Raw genomic sequence first — 14,740 nt, forward strand, 5'->3', positions numbered from 1 at the left:
CGTCCCTGCAGCCTGCCTCTATGGCATACTTTTCTTCTATTTTCCTTTTAGGCGCTGTGGTTTGCAAAACTGTTACTGGAAGGACATCATGCATAGCCCTTTACCTCCTTTCAGCACTCAGCCCTTGTCCAGAGTGACTATTTCCAACCTTAAGTGTCACAGTGGTCCCTTTTCTGTCCTACTGCACTCCCTCTTGGTGGCTAGTTTCCTGCTACGGACCCATCTTCCTGCCCCTTGTTTCTACTGTCTTTGAGTATTACTCACAATTGTTTGCTTAATATCCCGCAAATGAGTGCAATCATTCTATGTCTCTCTCCCTAGATTTGTATTATTTCTATGTCATTAAAACTCCAAAGTTCTTTTTGTCCCCCTCTTTTGGCTGTGGGCCACACCTGGCTCTGCACTCAGGGATCACTTCTGGTGGTGCTTGGCGAGACCATATGGGATGCTGAGGAATCACACTTGGGTCAGTCGCGTGCAAGACAAATGCCCTACCTATCATACGATTACTCCGACCCTTACCTTGAAGTTCTTATATTTAAAAAGGATGGGGCAGAAGAGACAGTGGTTGTGTGTCCGCCTGGCATGTGCCCACGCCTGGCTCCCCAAGCATGGCCAGGCACAGCCTTGATGATCCCCAGCACCACCCCGGTGGCTTGTCTTTCTCTGCACTGCTAGGCCTGAGCAGCACTGCATCCTCAGGCCCTTGCACTGAACCCGGTTGGCCCAGAATCTTTGGTGGCACCCCAGGACTTCCTCAGCACCATTTGAGCGGTCCCACTCCCCCACTCCACCCCCCCCCACAAAAGATCAAAATGACTAAACAAACCCTAGTCCAGCCATACAAGAGTATACCACTCAGCAATAAAATAAACAAATGGGTGCAACATCAGAGGTGAACTGCAAATACCATGCTGAGACAACAAAGCCAGACATACACGATCATGAACGAGTCTGTTGTGGAGCTGACCTGGAAACGGCTCGGTTAGAGGACTAAGAACAGTGGCTGCCGTTGCGCTCACCACCAAGCAGGCTGGGGGACCTCTGCAGGGTGCTGCAAAGGCTCCCTGGCATTGCTCTGCCACTGCTTCCCCAATTACCCGTTTACCAAAACTCAGAACTGTGACTCCTAAGGGGGTTCATTTTACTGCATGCGAATCGGTGGATGTGACTCCCAAACAAGATTAACTTAGCAGTGGGAGGGGAGTGGACACAGGGACTGAGTGGAGGGAGCAGAGGTGCCAAATGGAATGCTGTGTTAAACTCAGCGGGGGGTGCTCAGTATACTCTCACGTTTCATTTCTGTGTGAGAAATTTTCCATAATAAAAAGTTTGAAAAAAAAAACTGAAAGGAAGTCTCAGGGATGAAGCAAAGCGCCACCAGTCAGCAGGCTGCTCTTCGCCTACTTCTTGCACACGAATCAACTGATGCTCTCGCTGATCAACTGATTCTCACGCTAACCCCCCTCTTTGCTTTTCATGTTGAACTAGGAGCGATGGCTTGGAGACACAGCTTGCAGGCTTTGGGGGACTTCGCTGTGTGGCTACCTCCTTATTCCCTCCGCGTGGGTATCCTCTGCCATTTAGTATTTATTTTTAAAGATGCCCTTTCCCTCACAATGGTCTCTTTGATATGTCAGCAAAACATGCAGGGCTTATTTTTCAAGTGACAGCTCCTCTGGAACCTTGCCACGCATTTCTCACAGGCTTCCAATAAAGCACTTGTAAAAAAGAATCGGGCTCCAGGCTTCCTATGAGCTCTAACTTTCTAAACAATTCCTTTCATTCTTCCCACCCCCCTCGATGCCCTCATTCTGTCCTGGTTTCCCTCTCGAGAACTGAGCCATCAAATGATGGATCTCCCCTCCCTTTCCCGCCAACAGGCTCAGTGGGGACTGTGGTCACTACTGACAGCGGTTTACCCAGGACTACGCCATGGCCCGGTGTGGCCAGGGCCTGACCCAAATGCAGCTGCTGTTTCCCACAGCGGGGGTGTTTCTATTTGCCAAGCAGCCCAAAATCTGGGCATGTCGTTCCTGGGTCAGTCATCCCTAGGATAAACAACACTTTTCTTACCTACTGGCATGGCCAAAGTTAGGATCTGAGAAATGGTGAAGATGAGAAGCAACTGACACTCATCTACATGACTGGTGAGAATATGGCAGGGACCAGGGGCTGGAGAGATAGTGGGTAGGGAACTTGCCTTGCACATGGCAGACCCAGGTTCAATCCCCAGCAACCCTTAAATTCCTTGAGCAGCCACCAGGAGTGATTCCTGAGTGCAGAGCCAGAAGTAACCCTAGCATCTACTGGTGATCCAAAAACCCCCCAAAATTTTTAAATAATTAAAAAAAATTTTTTTTAAAAAAAGATTCAAGGATATGGCTTAAGGACCAGTTCTGAATGTGGGAGACCAGGGTTCAATCCCCAGCACCACAGGGTCCCACAAGCACTGCTAAGAGGGATCCCCCTCTCCACTACCACTGCCAGTATGCCCACCCAAACAAAGTGGTGGTGGAGGATAGGGGTGGGGGCGAGAGAGTCTAGCCTCCCGCGAGTGTTTTGTTCACTGAAACACTATTCCCAACAGCCAAAATTTGGACACAACTGTCCAATGGAATACCACTTGCTCTTAAGTGGGAATCAAGGGCTGAAGACAGTACAGGTAGAGTAAGCCTGGCATGCAGCTGATAAACTCAATTTGCCAGTACGTGGTAGAACTAAGGGCTGTATAGCACTGAGATACAGAACAATCTTCATATGTGGGGTATCAAGCAGCCTAGTAAGGGATTAATGAAAGGCCAAGAGTAACAACCTAGTAAGTAACTGGTCTCCCCAAAAGTGGCTCGGGGTGTGGGGGGTCAGGGCTGCCAAGTCTGCCACAGGCGTGGACACAAGGCCCTCCCAACTGCACCCTTCAAGCTCCTCCAGGGTCGGCTTCATCTACCCACGCTGGGAACTGGTCCCACCGCCTGAGGTGTGGGGAGATGTGCCCATGGTAGGAGCAAGGGGTCCTTTGCAGGAAAGCCAGTTCTGACCTCACCAGGTTCCCAGGTTCCATCTCCTTGTGCAGGAAAGAATTTTAGAAGACGAAGAGTTAAGTGAAATATTTTTTGGTTTTGGGTCACACTCAGCTATGCTCAAGGTCACTCCTGGCGGTGCTCGGGAGTCCATATGGGATGCGGAGACTGACCCTGGGCCGGCAAGTGTGCAAGAGAAGTCCCCCTCCTGCTATCACTCCAGTCCTGGGAGGTTGGGCTCGGGGGCCACATCCAGCAACACACACGGGCTACTTCTGGTTTGGTGCTTAGGGAGAGAATCCTATGCCCTGCGGTTCCCACATGGAAAGCCTAAGCTCAACCCTCTGGCCACCCAGCGAGGGCTGTGCCCAACACACACACAGGAGGCACTGGGGATCAAAACCCACACCACCAGGGCAGGTACTTGTAGCCAGTGAACCACCTGGGTTGTCAAGGACTGGTGTGGGCCACTCAGTCTACCAACATAGGGCAGTAACTGGCAAATAGCACCAGCTCCCTCCAGACCTGGCAGTGCGTGGGGACCCTATGAAGTACAGGGACCAAACCAGGTTGGCCACCTGCCAGGCCAGTGTCCCAGCTCCCGGACCTTGGCCTGCTTTGTATCTGGATCAGTGCCCAGGTCACTCGAAGTGACGGGGCCATGTGGTAGCGGGGGTCAAACCAGTTGGCTCTTTTATCTCCATCCCCATCTGTTTCTAATATGTGGGCTCTCACTGCACCTTGCAGATCCCTCTGGCTTCCCTAGAGGCCACGGGGGTGGGGGGTGGGGAGTGTCTCAGAACATTCTGGAACTATAAATCATGAGGGTTAGCGAACAACAGCCTCAGCTGACCTCTTAGCACCAGAATCAGGTGATGGAGAAAACCGGCCCACTGCTGGCCCTGGTGGGAGAGGCGGGGAGTTGGTTCCAGTCATAGTGGTCTCCAGGGCAACCAGTCACGAGGCGTGTGAACACGGGCAGCGCGCTTGACATCACCAACCAGCAGAACAATGGGATAAAGAGGAATCCTGGCGAGGCGGCCCAGGCTGCTCGAAAGGCCTTCCAAACTCGCTTCCTGCCAGAGCCAGCCTCAACTTCCTGGTGCTGGATTCCAAGGCTCCCTCTCTAGACCAAGCACCAAAGTGGAGTTGCTGTCGACTGCCACCCTGTGGTCTAAAGGGACTTTATCAAATGTGTGGCATATGTGGCTGGTGGTGAAAACAAACAAAAAACAAAAGCGCACAACAGAATCACTGCAGCTTAGGGCCTTTTAAAAAAGAAAAAAAATTCCACTCGACTGATATTACTCATCTCCTTACAATCTTAGCCCGTAATACTCCACAGATAATTTTCAAGTCCTCCCAGCCCTTAAGATCCACTTCTAGGGGTCAGAGATAGAATGCCACTCTCCATCAGGAATGACCGAGTGCAGAGCCAGGGGTGAGTCGTGAGCTCAGCCTGGTGTGGCCCCAAAGCAAAACAAACAGAAGCCCAAATCCTGGCACCACCAATGCCACCCGCTCCCAAAAGCAAAAAAAAAAAAAAAAAAAAAATTCCTTCTTAGGGGAAGAACGGCCCAATAGGCGGGAGCACACTGACTGGATCCTGGCAAGCCCCCTAAACACCTCCAGCAATGACCCCACCAAGCAGATGGGTCCAGCCAGCCCCTGAGCAATGCTGGGTGTGACGAATTCCAAAAGAAGGGTGGAGGGGCACATTAGCTTCTACGAGGCCAAATTATTTGGAAGTCCCTGAGGTGGCCAAGACCGGCTGCCTCAGCACATACACCGGCCCCACCCATTTCGTGAAAATACAAAATGACATAAAATCTGCCCTGCACCAGGAATACTGCTTCTAAAAAGGACAGACCTGGTCCCACAAGCTCTGGAGACTTGACAGAGACGGCATGCGGCCTCACCAAGAGCAACCAGCAGCTCTGGTGCTGACTCGGCATGCTGAGTCATGACCCGTCAAAGGCTGCCCCCAACACAGCCAGGCAAAGCCCCGTGGCCCCCAGCAAACCCCTCCTGCAGAACCCTACAGAGTCACAGTACAGTGGGCAGGGCACCTGCCTTGCACGCAGCTGACAGGTTCGATCCCTGGCATCCGTTATGGTCCCGAGCACCACCAGGACTAAACCCTCTGTAACCAAAAGGAAAACAAAAAACAAAAGACTCTACAAGCTAGTCTGTTTTGGGGTGCCAGGGTTTGAGTCCAGGCCCTCATCTGTGCAGCCAAGCACACGCCCACATCTTGGACTCTTCCCAGTACTGGTTTGCTAAGACCTCAGAACCCAAGGGCCACGGTAACCGCAGCAAGGTCTTCCCGGGGCTGAAGGTCCTTCTGGGTCACTGGACATTCTCAGTTCTTTTCTCCTCTGCCCTTACCCCAAGCGGAGAAGGTGGCGAGCAGCCAAGGTCAGGCCCAAACTGCATTCCAGGGTTTCTTCTGGATTTGTTTCAAGATCCGAGTTAAAGGATCTTCCGGGGCATTTCCCTCAACCCTCCGCTGCCTGCCCCCACCCCCCCATGTTTCCCAGAAGCAGGCAGACACAGTGACAAGGACATCTTCCTGGTCAAAGATGGTAACAAAACCAGGCCCAGTTTATATCCTTTGGGGTAGGTAGCCCACCCTACGAGATGCCGGAGACGGTGCCCAGGCTGGCCGTGTGCAGGGCAGGTACCCCCCCGCCCTCCCCCCCACGCTGCACTCTGCTGCCCTTGCCTAGTTTCCATTCTGACCCACAGACCGCGTTTCTGTTCAGGCCATACAGTGCAAACAGACATAGTGTACGAAGATCAACTTTTCTGGCGGTAGGTTTATTCAACACAAAGCAATCTCCAACTTTACTGAGGGGGCTGACCACGTCCGCGACCAAATCCGCCTCTCTGCAAAAAAGAAACATGGGATCAGCAGGGGAAGCAGGGAAGGCTTCAGCCAGCAGGGAAAGACTCAGGCTCTTACTGCCTCTGGGACCGGGCACCCCCAGGGGCCGTCTCCCGGTGGCACTCAGGATATACACGATCCCACTCACAAATGGGACCTGAGGCACCCCTTGCCAACAGGACAACCACTGCCATTGCCCGAAGAGAACGCTCCCCTCAGATTAAATATTTGGATCCCCAGGGAGACTGTCAATCCTAATTCCAAACCCATCTTGATTCAAGTTTGACAGTATATTGTAATATAAAACTCTGGGTGGGCCGGAGTAACAGTGTAGCAGGTAGGGTGTTTGCATTTCATGGGTTCTATCCCCAGCATCCCACATGGTCCCCCAAGCAACGCCAGGAGTAATTTCTGAGTACAGAGCCAGGAGTAACCCTTAAGCATCGTAGGGAGTGACCCGGAAAGTCAAGAAATAAATATCTGTGTAGGGTTCCTGGAAACAAAGAGTGGGACCCACCACAAACACTTTACAACATACAAAACCACAGGGTGAAGGTCAGGACAGGGACTACTGAGCGAGACCAAGGGGGATACTTACAAACTGGAATTCGGTTGCTGACCCAGCCCCGGCCTCAGCCTTCTTGTCGGCACCAGCTGGAAGAAATACAGACTTAGATTCAGCGTATGATCTCACTCACTGCAGGGGCCAGAACGCTAAGGCTCTGTCAGCAGAGGCGCTCCCCCAGAGAGCAGACAAACAGAGCAGTTGGGCTCCCTGTCCTCTCTGGAGCACCCAGCACCCCTCCCTCCCATCACCTGCCCGCAGTACCACCCCCTCCCGGAAGCCAAGCTGCTCTGCAGGAACTGCTCAGACGATCCTCTTTGCTACCATGGAGCCACTGACCGCCTGCTGAAGGTCACGAGCCCTGAGGGAGCTCAGAAGGAAAAAACTAGCAGGCACAGGACAAGGACCCTGGATACAAAAAGCAGCAGACTCAGTATTTGTGCTGCTCTGTCCCGACAGATGCTGGGGAACACGGCCAGGCTGGAAAAGGAGGACCCTCTGGGGCGGGGAGGGTGCCTGCTTTGCACAGCCAGGAGTCACCCCTGAATGCAGGGCCAGGAGCAGGCCCTCAGGGCAGCGGTACGTGGAAAGCATCCTAGCTGCATCCGCCTGGAGGTCTATGAGCGGTGTGGGTTCTGTATGTCAAAGTCAGGGGCTGCCTTTGGCCCATTCCCATTCCCTGCTCCCCGTACCCCACCCCAAGGACCTTTGCCCATCTCCCATCTCCACACACTCGGAACCCTGCACTCAGACCCAAAAGTGGGACCCAGAGAACCATCCAGCATGGACTGTCCACGTGTTGTGGAACCAAGCCGGGAAGGAAGGCTCCCTGGGCTGGGAGCAGGCAGGAGGCCTGAGTTTGAGCCTCAGCACCATGGCGTGTGACCCCCCCAAAGTGCAACCCCAGCTTTCTGGGAGTCCAGAGCCTGTTTGTGGGAGTTCACTTTTACCACCCTGCGTGAGCCTGCGTCTATGCTACAGACCAACAATCCAGAATGAGGAATAACAGAAGTAAAAGCACGCTGTTCCACCTTACAGGGAACTGCTTCTGCAGCAGAGCCGCCACTCCCTGACCGCTGACTCCCTCCAAGTCTCAGCTCAGCGCAGAGCAGAACAGAGCAGAGCCTGGGTTCACACCCGCCCCACCCACCATTCTCTCGCTTAGGCCAGCAACAGCCAACCTTTACCCAGCGACGTCCTCCCTTGCACCAAGTGCCCCCTCCTACTCTCACACCATGGTCCCTCCATTGTGTGATTTCCACCTATGGCTCCTGGTCATATCCTGTGGGCCCACGGGGGACACAAGAAATGCTCATTTAAACCCAACTAGCCAAGGGCCTTCCCCAGAGACCCACGCATGGAATGCTTTCACTTCTCTAAGGCTTGCCTACAACAAGACTTCTGGGGAGCAAGGCAACAACACAGGTGGTGCTGAGAGCCAGTCCGCTGGGCCGTGTGCAGCGGGGGGCCCAGGCTCGATACCTGGCACTGCCCTCCCACACCCCCCAAAAGAGCTGTCCCTCAGGAGCTCACCACACTGGCACACACCTTAAAGCACAGGAAAGTGTTACTTTCCACATTTTCAGTTTTGCTCTGAACATTTCAAGTCAAGAGGTCCTGTGGTCCCAGACTTCACCTCAAGCCCCCTCCCCCCCTCCCCCCGCAAGCCCACAAGGGAAAAGCAGCTGCAGGGCCACCAGGGAGAGGCAGAAAGGACTTTTCCCATCACACTGGCATCCACAGGGGCCAACTGAGAATCCAGACTTGACCATCCCCATCCACGGCCCCGGGTTTAAGTTGGTCAAACACGTGGCCTCATGTATCTGAGACCCTGGGTCAGATCCCCGCCCACCCTCTACCCAAACCTCAAGAAACAAACCAAGCCCCAGAGGACCCAGTCTGGACACCCATCACTCACGGGGCACAGCGCTTCGCCGGTAGGTATCTCTGTCGGCTTCCCCACGGGTGAGTCTTGCAGGCCTCTCGCCCTCCAGACCTACATCAATAAAGCACAATGAATGGTTTCCTTCAGAAGTGGAAATTGGTCTCTCATTGTCACCAGGGAAAAAGTGGTTAACAGGGCCAGAAATTTCTAAACCTGGAACAGTGAGCTAGCACACCTTAGGAACATTTTGTATTCTCAAAGGCCTATGAAAATTCACATCTCAAAAAATTTCCCCCTGCAATGTTTATAACAGAACAGAAAAGTCATAAAGGATCCCTTCTAATTTCCTCACGGGTTCCACAATCCGAAGACACACACCTAAAACAAATAATATGGTCTCTACTTAATTACTGGATAGCGCTAGAAACAGCGACTAGGGCTTTTCTGCTTTTATTTTTTAAGTAGAAGGAATGACAATCTGAGTCAAAAGGCTCCACCCAAGACTTAAAATCTGCAGGGGCACAATGGCATTCACCCCCATCCCTAAGTGACACTTTTGCTTTCAAGATGCTTCTCTAGGGGGCTGGAGTGGTAGTACAGTGGGGAAGGCATTTGCCTTGCACGCAGCAGATCCAAGTACGACCCCCGGCATCCCATATGGTCCCCCAAGCACCGCCAGTAGTAATTCCTGAGTGCAGAGCCAGGAGTAATCCCTGAGCATTGCTGGGTGTCCCCCCCTTTACCCCCCAAAAAAGATTATTCTTCTAAAACACTACCGATCTCTTAAGAGAATGAGATTTCAGCTCCCCAGGGGTGGCCCTCAGCAAAACTCCAAGGTCCAAGTCTCTCCCTGGGTTCCCAGAGAACCTGCTACCAGGTGTTAGCAATCAGCTGCTCCTTACAATGTTTGTTCCGTTTCCTCAGAATCTAAGGACAGGAAGATGCAGCCTTGCAAGAGAGCCCCAAGGAAGCTGATCTGGGCCAGGATTCCCCCAGAAGGGCATTATTTCAGGCTGTGCTCACAGACACCCCCACCCCACCACCGTTCTCTTGTATTTGAATCCAACTTTTATTTTGTCTCCCACGGGCAAGGAACTATTAAACTCTTTTTACAACTGGTCAACAGTCCTGCTCTGGACCGGCCCATTCTGCTTACTCAGAATTCTACCAGGTATGTCTGGTCCCTGCCAATCCCTGCAGGCGGAAGCCCAAGTGTGGGCAGGGCCCAAGCTCCCAGGACTGGGCCACGATCCTTCTAAATGCCCAAGTGCCTCTAAAATAGACCCAACTGACAGCCCTCCCCACAAACAACCCTCCCTGTTCACAGGCACCCCCAAACCCCTCCTGGTTTCAGAGCCTGCACCTGGGCGGAGCTGGGCAGGGGCCCGGTCCATACCTTTGGGCCGTGGCCTTCCGGTTTCAGGCCGGCTGCGACGCAGGGTGGCGGGCACGATCTCGGGGGGCAAGTGGAGGTAATCCCGGAGATACTGGATACCCTCGTTGGTGAGATACCAGTAGAAATGCCTCCAGGCAAACTGCTCCTTCACGTAGCCCCGGGACTTGAGAGACTACAGAAAGAAAGGGTGGTTAAGGCTTAAGGGAGGGGCCCGGGTCAGACCGTGGCACTGAAGACACACACTTTCCTGCCAGCACCACACAACCTCAGTGGCCAGCAGCACCCCAACACACACGCGCGCACACACACACTCACTTCCCTGTTGGCACAACCTCACTGGCCAACAGCCCCCCCAAAGCCCAGCACACACACACTTTCCTGCTGGCACAACCTCACTGGCCAGCAGCCCCCCAAAGGCCAGCAGTACCCCCCACACACACTTTCCTGCCGGCACCACCTCCCTGGCCATGAGGCCCCAAGAGCCCGCGTACCTGCATGGCCTTCATGACGTGCAGGTTGGGCACGTTCTTGTCGGCCAGCTCCGGGTGCTTGGGCATGTGCACGTCCTTCTTGGCCACCATCACCCCCTCCTTGAACAGGAGCTCGTAGATGGCGATCCGGTTCTTCTTGGGCATCAACATCTGCAAGGGGGAGCAAGCATCCGTGAAGACCGCGGCGAGGGGACCCCCAGACCACGCCTCCCGAGCCCGGCGGCCGGGGTTCCGGCCCCCGGCACGCTCCGACTCGCAGCCGAGACCCCCGGGCGGCAAGCTTCCCGCGCCCTCCCCTCGGCCCCAGCGCGGGCGGACCGAGCCGGTCCCGCGGCCACCCAGCGCCCCCGCCTTTCCCGCCGCTCCAAAAGGAGCAAACGGGGGGCCGGGGCCGGCCCCCGGCAACGAGGCCCCGGGGGGGCGCGGCCACTACGGCGCCGCGAGAGCCAGGATGGGGCCCGATGGCGCCCGAGTGCCCAGAGAAACCCACCGCGGCGGCTGCTGCGTCCGGCGCCTGGACTGGAAAGGAAGGAGCATGCGCGGCGCGGCGCGGCGTCTCTTCCGGGCCGGCGCGCCCCGCCCCCTCCGAGGACCCGCGGCCGCCTGGGGTGGCCTCGGCGGTGCCTGAGGGGCGGCGGCGGCGGACGCCGGGGAGGCCGGGCGCGCTCGCGCACGCGCAGAAGCCCCCACGCGCTAATGCGCTTCTGGGGCCCCGGGCGATAGAGCCCAGACGCAGCGTGAAGCCGCAGAGAGGCCTCTGGGAGTTGCGCCAGGACCAGAAGCGTGTTTTAAAGGTCCTTAATATTTTTGGAAAGATCAACGCGTTTTTATCGCTCCCATATTATATTGTGCGGGAGCTAAAGTTAATATCATCTACTGCATGTTAATTAAAAAAAAAAAAAGGCGAGGGGTGGGGAAGAAAACAGGCTTAGAGAAATAGATGTTTCTTGTCCCAGGTGAGTGGTGGGGGAAGGTGACTGAAGAATCTAGGTTTCCGGCTGCCTCCTTGCAACAGTCTTCCTCTTGGGGCCAAGGTCAGGGACAGGGAACGAGGGTCCAAAATCCGGGGCACTAGCAGGAAGGGCTTTGGTCCCCCGGGATTTGATCCTATACCCCAGGAAGTGCTGCCCTAGCTTGCAGCTGTGCCCCTGATTCAGATGCCCGGAACTACGTGTGGTTCCCCGAGGACCACCAGAAGTGATTGCTGAGCACAGAGCCAGGAGGAGGCCTGGAACACAGATAGGTGTGGCCCCAAATAAATACAATAATTTTGTTTTTAAGTGTGACCCTGGCCAGTGTGTGTGTGTGTGTGTGTGTGTGTGTGTGTGTGTGTGTGCGTGTGTGCATCACAGTGACCTCGGTGATCATCAGAACTGTGACTGTGTGCCTCCACCAAGAGTGTGACTGTGATGAGCACATGAGTGAGCACTGTGCAGATGTCGGAGAGGACCACAAATGTGCAAGCACTGTGACCTGACATGGGACACTCAGTGAGCACTATAGTGTGAGCACTGCAGCCAGATGTGTGTGTGCTACCCGCGAACTCCATCGCAGCATGTATATCAGAGGGGTCAGGGGAAGCGCTTTTAAAAAGAGAAGAGTCTGAGGCAAGTCCACACTCCCAACCCTGCCAGGAGCCATCCACTGGTGTAGAACTAGGAGTAAGCCCTGAGCACTCTCAGTGTGTCCCCCGCCTCAATCCCAAGAAAGATTTTGAAAAAACATCTCATCATTTCATAGCCTCTAAAATGGTCTACCCAAGAAATACTTAAGGAGGGGCTGGAGCAATAGCACAGCGGGTAGGGCGTTTGCCTTGCACGCAGCCGACCCGGGTTCGACTCACAGCATCCCATATCGTCCCCTGAGCAACTGGCCAGGAGTAACTCCTGAGTGAAGAGCCAGGAGTAACCCCTGTGAATCGCTGGGTGTGACCCAAAAAATTTAAGGAGCTTACATAGAAAAGGAAATAAAGGGGCTGGGTGTATAAGGGGAGGGGGTGGGTGGGGCGGGGAGGACCACAGAGATAGTACAGCCAATAAGGCTGTAATTCCTGAGTGCAGAACCAGGAGTAACCCGTGAGCAGCACCAGGTGTGGCCAAAAAACAACCACGAAAAGAAAGCAAAAGGAAATGCAGGGCAAGAGAGATAGTACAAGAGGTAAAGCACTGGCCTTTGGCCTTGCAAGCAACCAGTTTGAATCCACGTACCCTTTGTGATACCCTGAAGACAGACGGGTCCCTCTGGAGAACAGACCCAGGAATAGCCCAGAGCCACCACCAGGTGTGTCTCCAAAAACAAAAAGAGATACCTTAAAAAGGTAAGATACCTTAAAAAAACATAAGATGTGGGAGTGTGAGAGAGAATAATCAAAGGATCTATTTTCAAGTTTACTGATTCCTTATCTTTATTTGGATAATTGTATATTTCAGATATTGTATTTTTCAGGGTTTTTTAAAAAATTCATATTTAGTTTTTGAAAATAGATCTAGGCTGGAGAAACACTACAAAGGCTAGGGCACTTGCCTTGCACACCCCAGACCTGCATTTTTTCTTCTTTTCTTTTTTTCTTTTTGGGTCACACCCGGCGATGCACAGGGGTTACTCCTGGCTCTGCACTCAGGAATTACTCCTGGCGGTGCTCAGGAGACCATATGGGATGCTGGGAATCAAACCCCGGTCAATAGCGTGCAAGGCAAATGCCCTACCCACTGTGCTAAAGTTCCAGTCCCCCCAGACCTTCATTTGATTAGTCCAAGATTACTCCTGGCAGGGCTCAGGAGACCATATAGGGTGCAGGGGATCAAACCTGGGTTAGCTGCATGCAAGGCCAATGTCTCTCTCTGATCCCTGTTCTTAGTGTTTTTAAGATCTGTCACAGGGGCCAGAGCAATAGTACAGCGAGTAGGGCACTTGCCTTGCACACGGATGACCCAGATTCGATCCCTGTATCCCATGTGGTCCCCTGAGCACCGCGAAGAGTGATTCCTGAGCACAGAGCCAGGAATAACCCATGAGCTTCACCTGGTGTGTCCCAAAATAAAAGAAGTAAAATAAAAGAAATTTTAAAAGATCTGTGTCACAGGAGGAAGACGGAGGCGGGGGCAGCCTCCCTGCTGCAGGCCTGCTCTTAGGGAGCACAAGCTGCGAGGCGGCTGCCCAACACCAGCGACCACACGCCAGCGACCACGCAGACTCACCTTTCCCACCTCTCCCTCCCCGCACCAGAATAGCTCCTGGTGGAGCATGTCACCTCCTCCCACGCCCGAGAAACCTCAAAAGAGCCATCTGTGCTGTGAGTCCTCATCCCTAGCTCCAGGACGCGCTAGTCTGGGCTAAGTAGGTTGGTTGGTGGCTGCTGATACATCCTGAAACACCCACACAAACACACAGAGACACACACAGATGCCCACACATTCGCAGACAGACACACCCACTCATGCTCACATATGCACAGACACACATACTCATATATACCCACATACTCAGACACACACACTCCCAGATATACAGACATACACATACACATAAACACACATAAGCCCACATACTCACACAGACACACTCCTGCTACGCAGACATACACACACAAACACACTCCTAGATATACAGTCATATGCACATACACTCACAAACTCACATACGCACACACATACACCCACATTCTCACACATACACATTCATACATACACAAACACACACACATACACTCAGCCTCACAGACACATACTCAGACACACAAATTCACACCCACACATGCACACACACTCACATACACACATGCTCACAGAAACAGTCATATTGACACGCAAGTTGCATGATTTCTCCTCTAAATGGTGCCTGACCCGCACCCCACCGCAGGCAGTCTGCACCTCCGGTGACCACCATCTACTCACCTGCCACCAGGGTTTGAACTCTTGGTCTTGGCCTTGCACACAAGCATTTCAAAGGCGGAGCGTTCCCGGGTGCCAATATGCTGCCTGCAGAGCTTCCTCCGTGCGATGCTGTTGGTCGAGCGTCTCTTCCTTTTCCTCCTGTGCAGCACACTTTGAATGACTACGCAGCTAATGCAGGTGAGCTCTGGTATCAGATCCTGAAATCTGAAGTCAAAAGTAAGACCTGGAGTTTAGTAATATATTTACAGTATTAATTTCCCGTTCTTGGTTATATAGTTGTAGCATGAAGGGAAGCAAAAATGAAAGAGCAGAAAACCCTTGGTGCTCTTCTTTTATTGGGGGTGGGCAGTGATGTTGGACTGCTCTGGTGGTGCTCAGTGGCTACTCTGGACTCTGTGCTCCGGGGGTCGCTCTTGGAGGTGTTGAGGGACCCCCAGGGCCAGCTGCGTGCAAGGCAGGCACCTTCTCCCTGTCTCTCCAACCCTATTCTTGAAACCTTTCCCTAGGCCTAAAATTAGTTCAAAATAAACGCGTTTAACAAACATGCAAATTCTGACTGTGAGGAATCATTGCTCAGGGCGGACTGTTGAGGCAGTGCAAGAG

At 53.5% G+C, this 14,740-nt stretch overlaps 1 protein-coding gene across 1 annotated transcript; it reads right to left on the minus strand.

The window, feature by feature from the left end:
* Positions 1 to 5,806: 5,806 nt before the first annotated feature.
* RPS10 (ribosomal protein S10) lies at positions 5,807 to 10,865 on the minus strand. The gene is made up of 6 exons (XM_056132646.1): positions 10,735 to 10,865; positions 10,245 to 10,394; positions 9,754 to 9,925; positions 8,391 to 8,468; positions 6,506 to 6,561; positions 5,807 to 5,909 (listed from the first exon to the last, which is right to left on the minus strand). Exons 2-6 carry the CDS (start codon positions 10,392 to 10,394, stop codon positions 5,868 to 5,870), a joined length of 498 nt encoding a protein of 165 aa, XP_055988621.1. The 5' UTR covers positions 10,735 to 10,865; the 3' UTR covers positions 5,807 to 5,867.
* Between the last annotated feature and the right edge of the window lie 3,875 nt (positions 10,866 to 14,740).

Source organism: Sorex fumeus, unplaced genomic scaffold (genome assembly GCF_029834395.1).
Source record: "Sorex fumeus unplaced genomic scaffold, SorFum_2.1 ptg000094l, whole genome shotgun sequence".
NCBI classification, from domain to species: Eukaryota; Metazoa; Chordata; class Mammalia; order Eulipotyphla; family Soricidae; genus Sorex; species Sorex fumeus.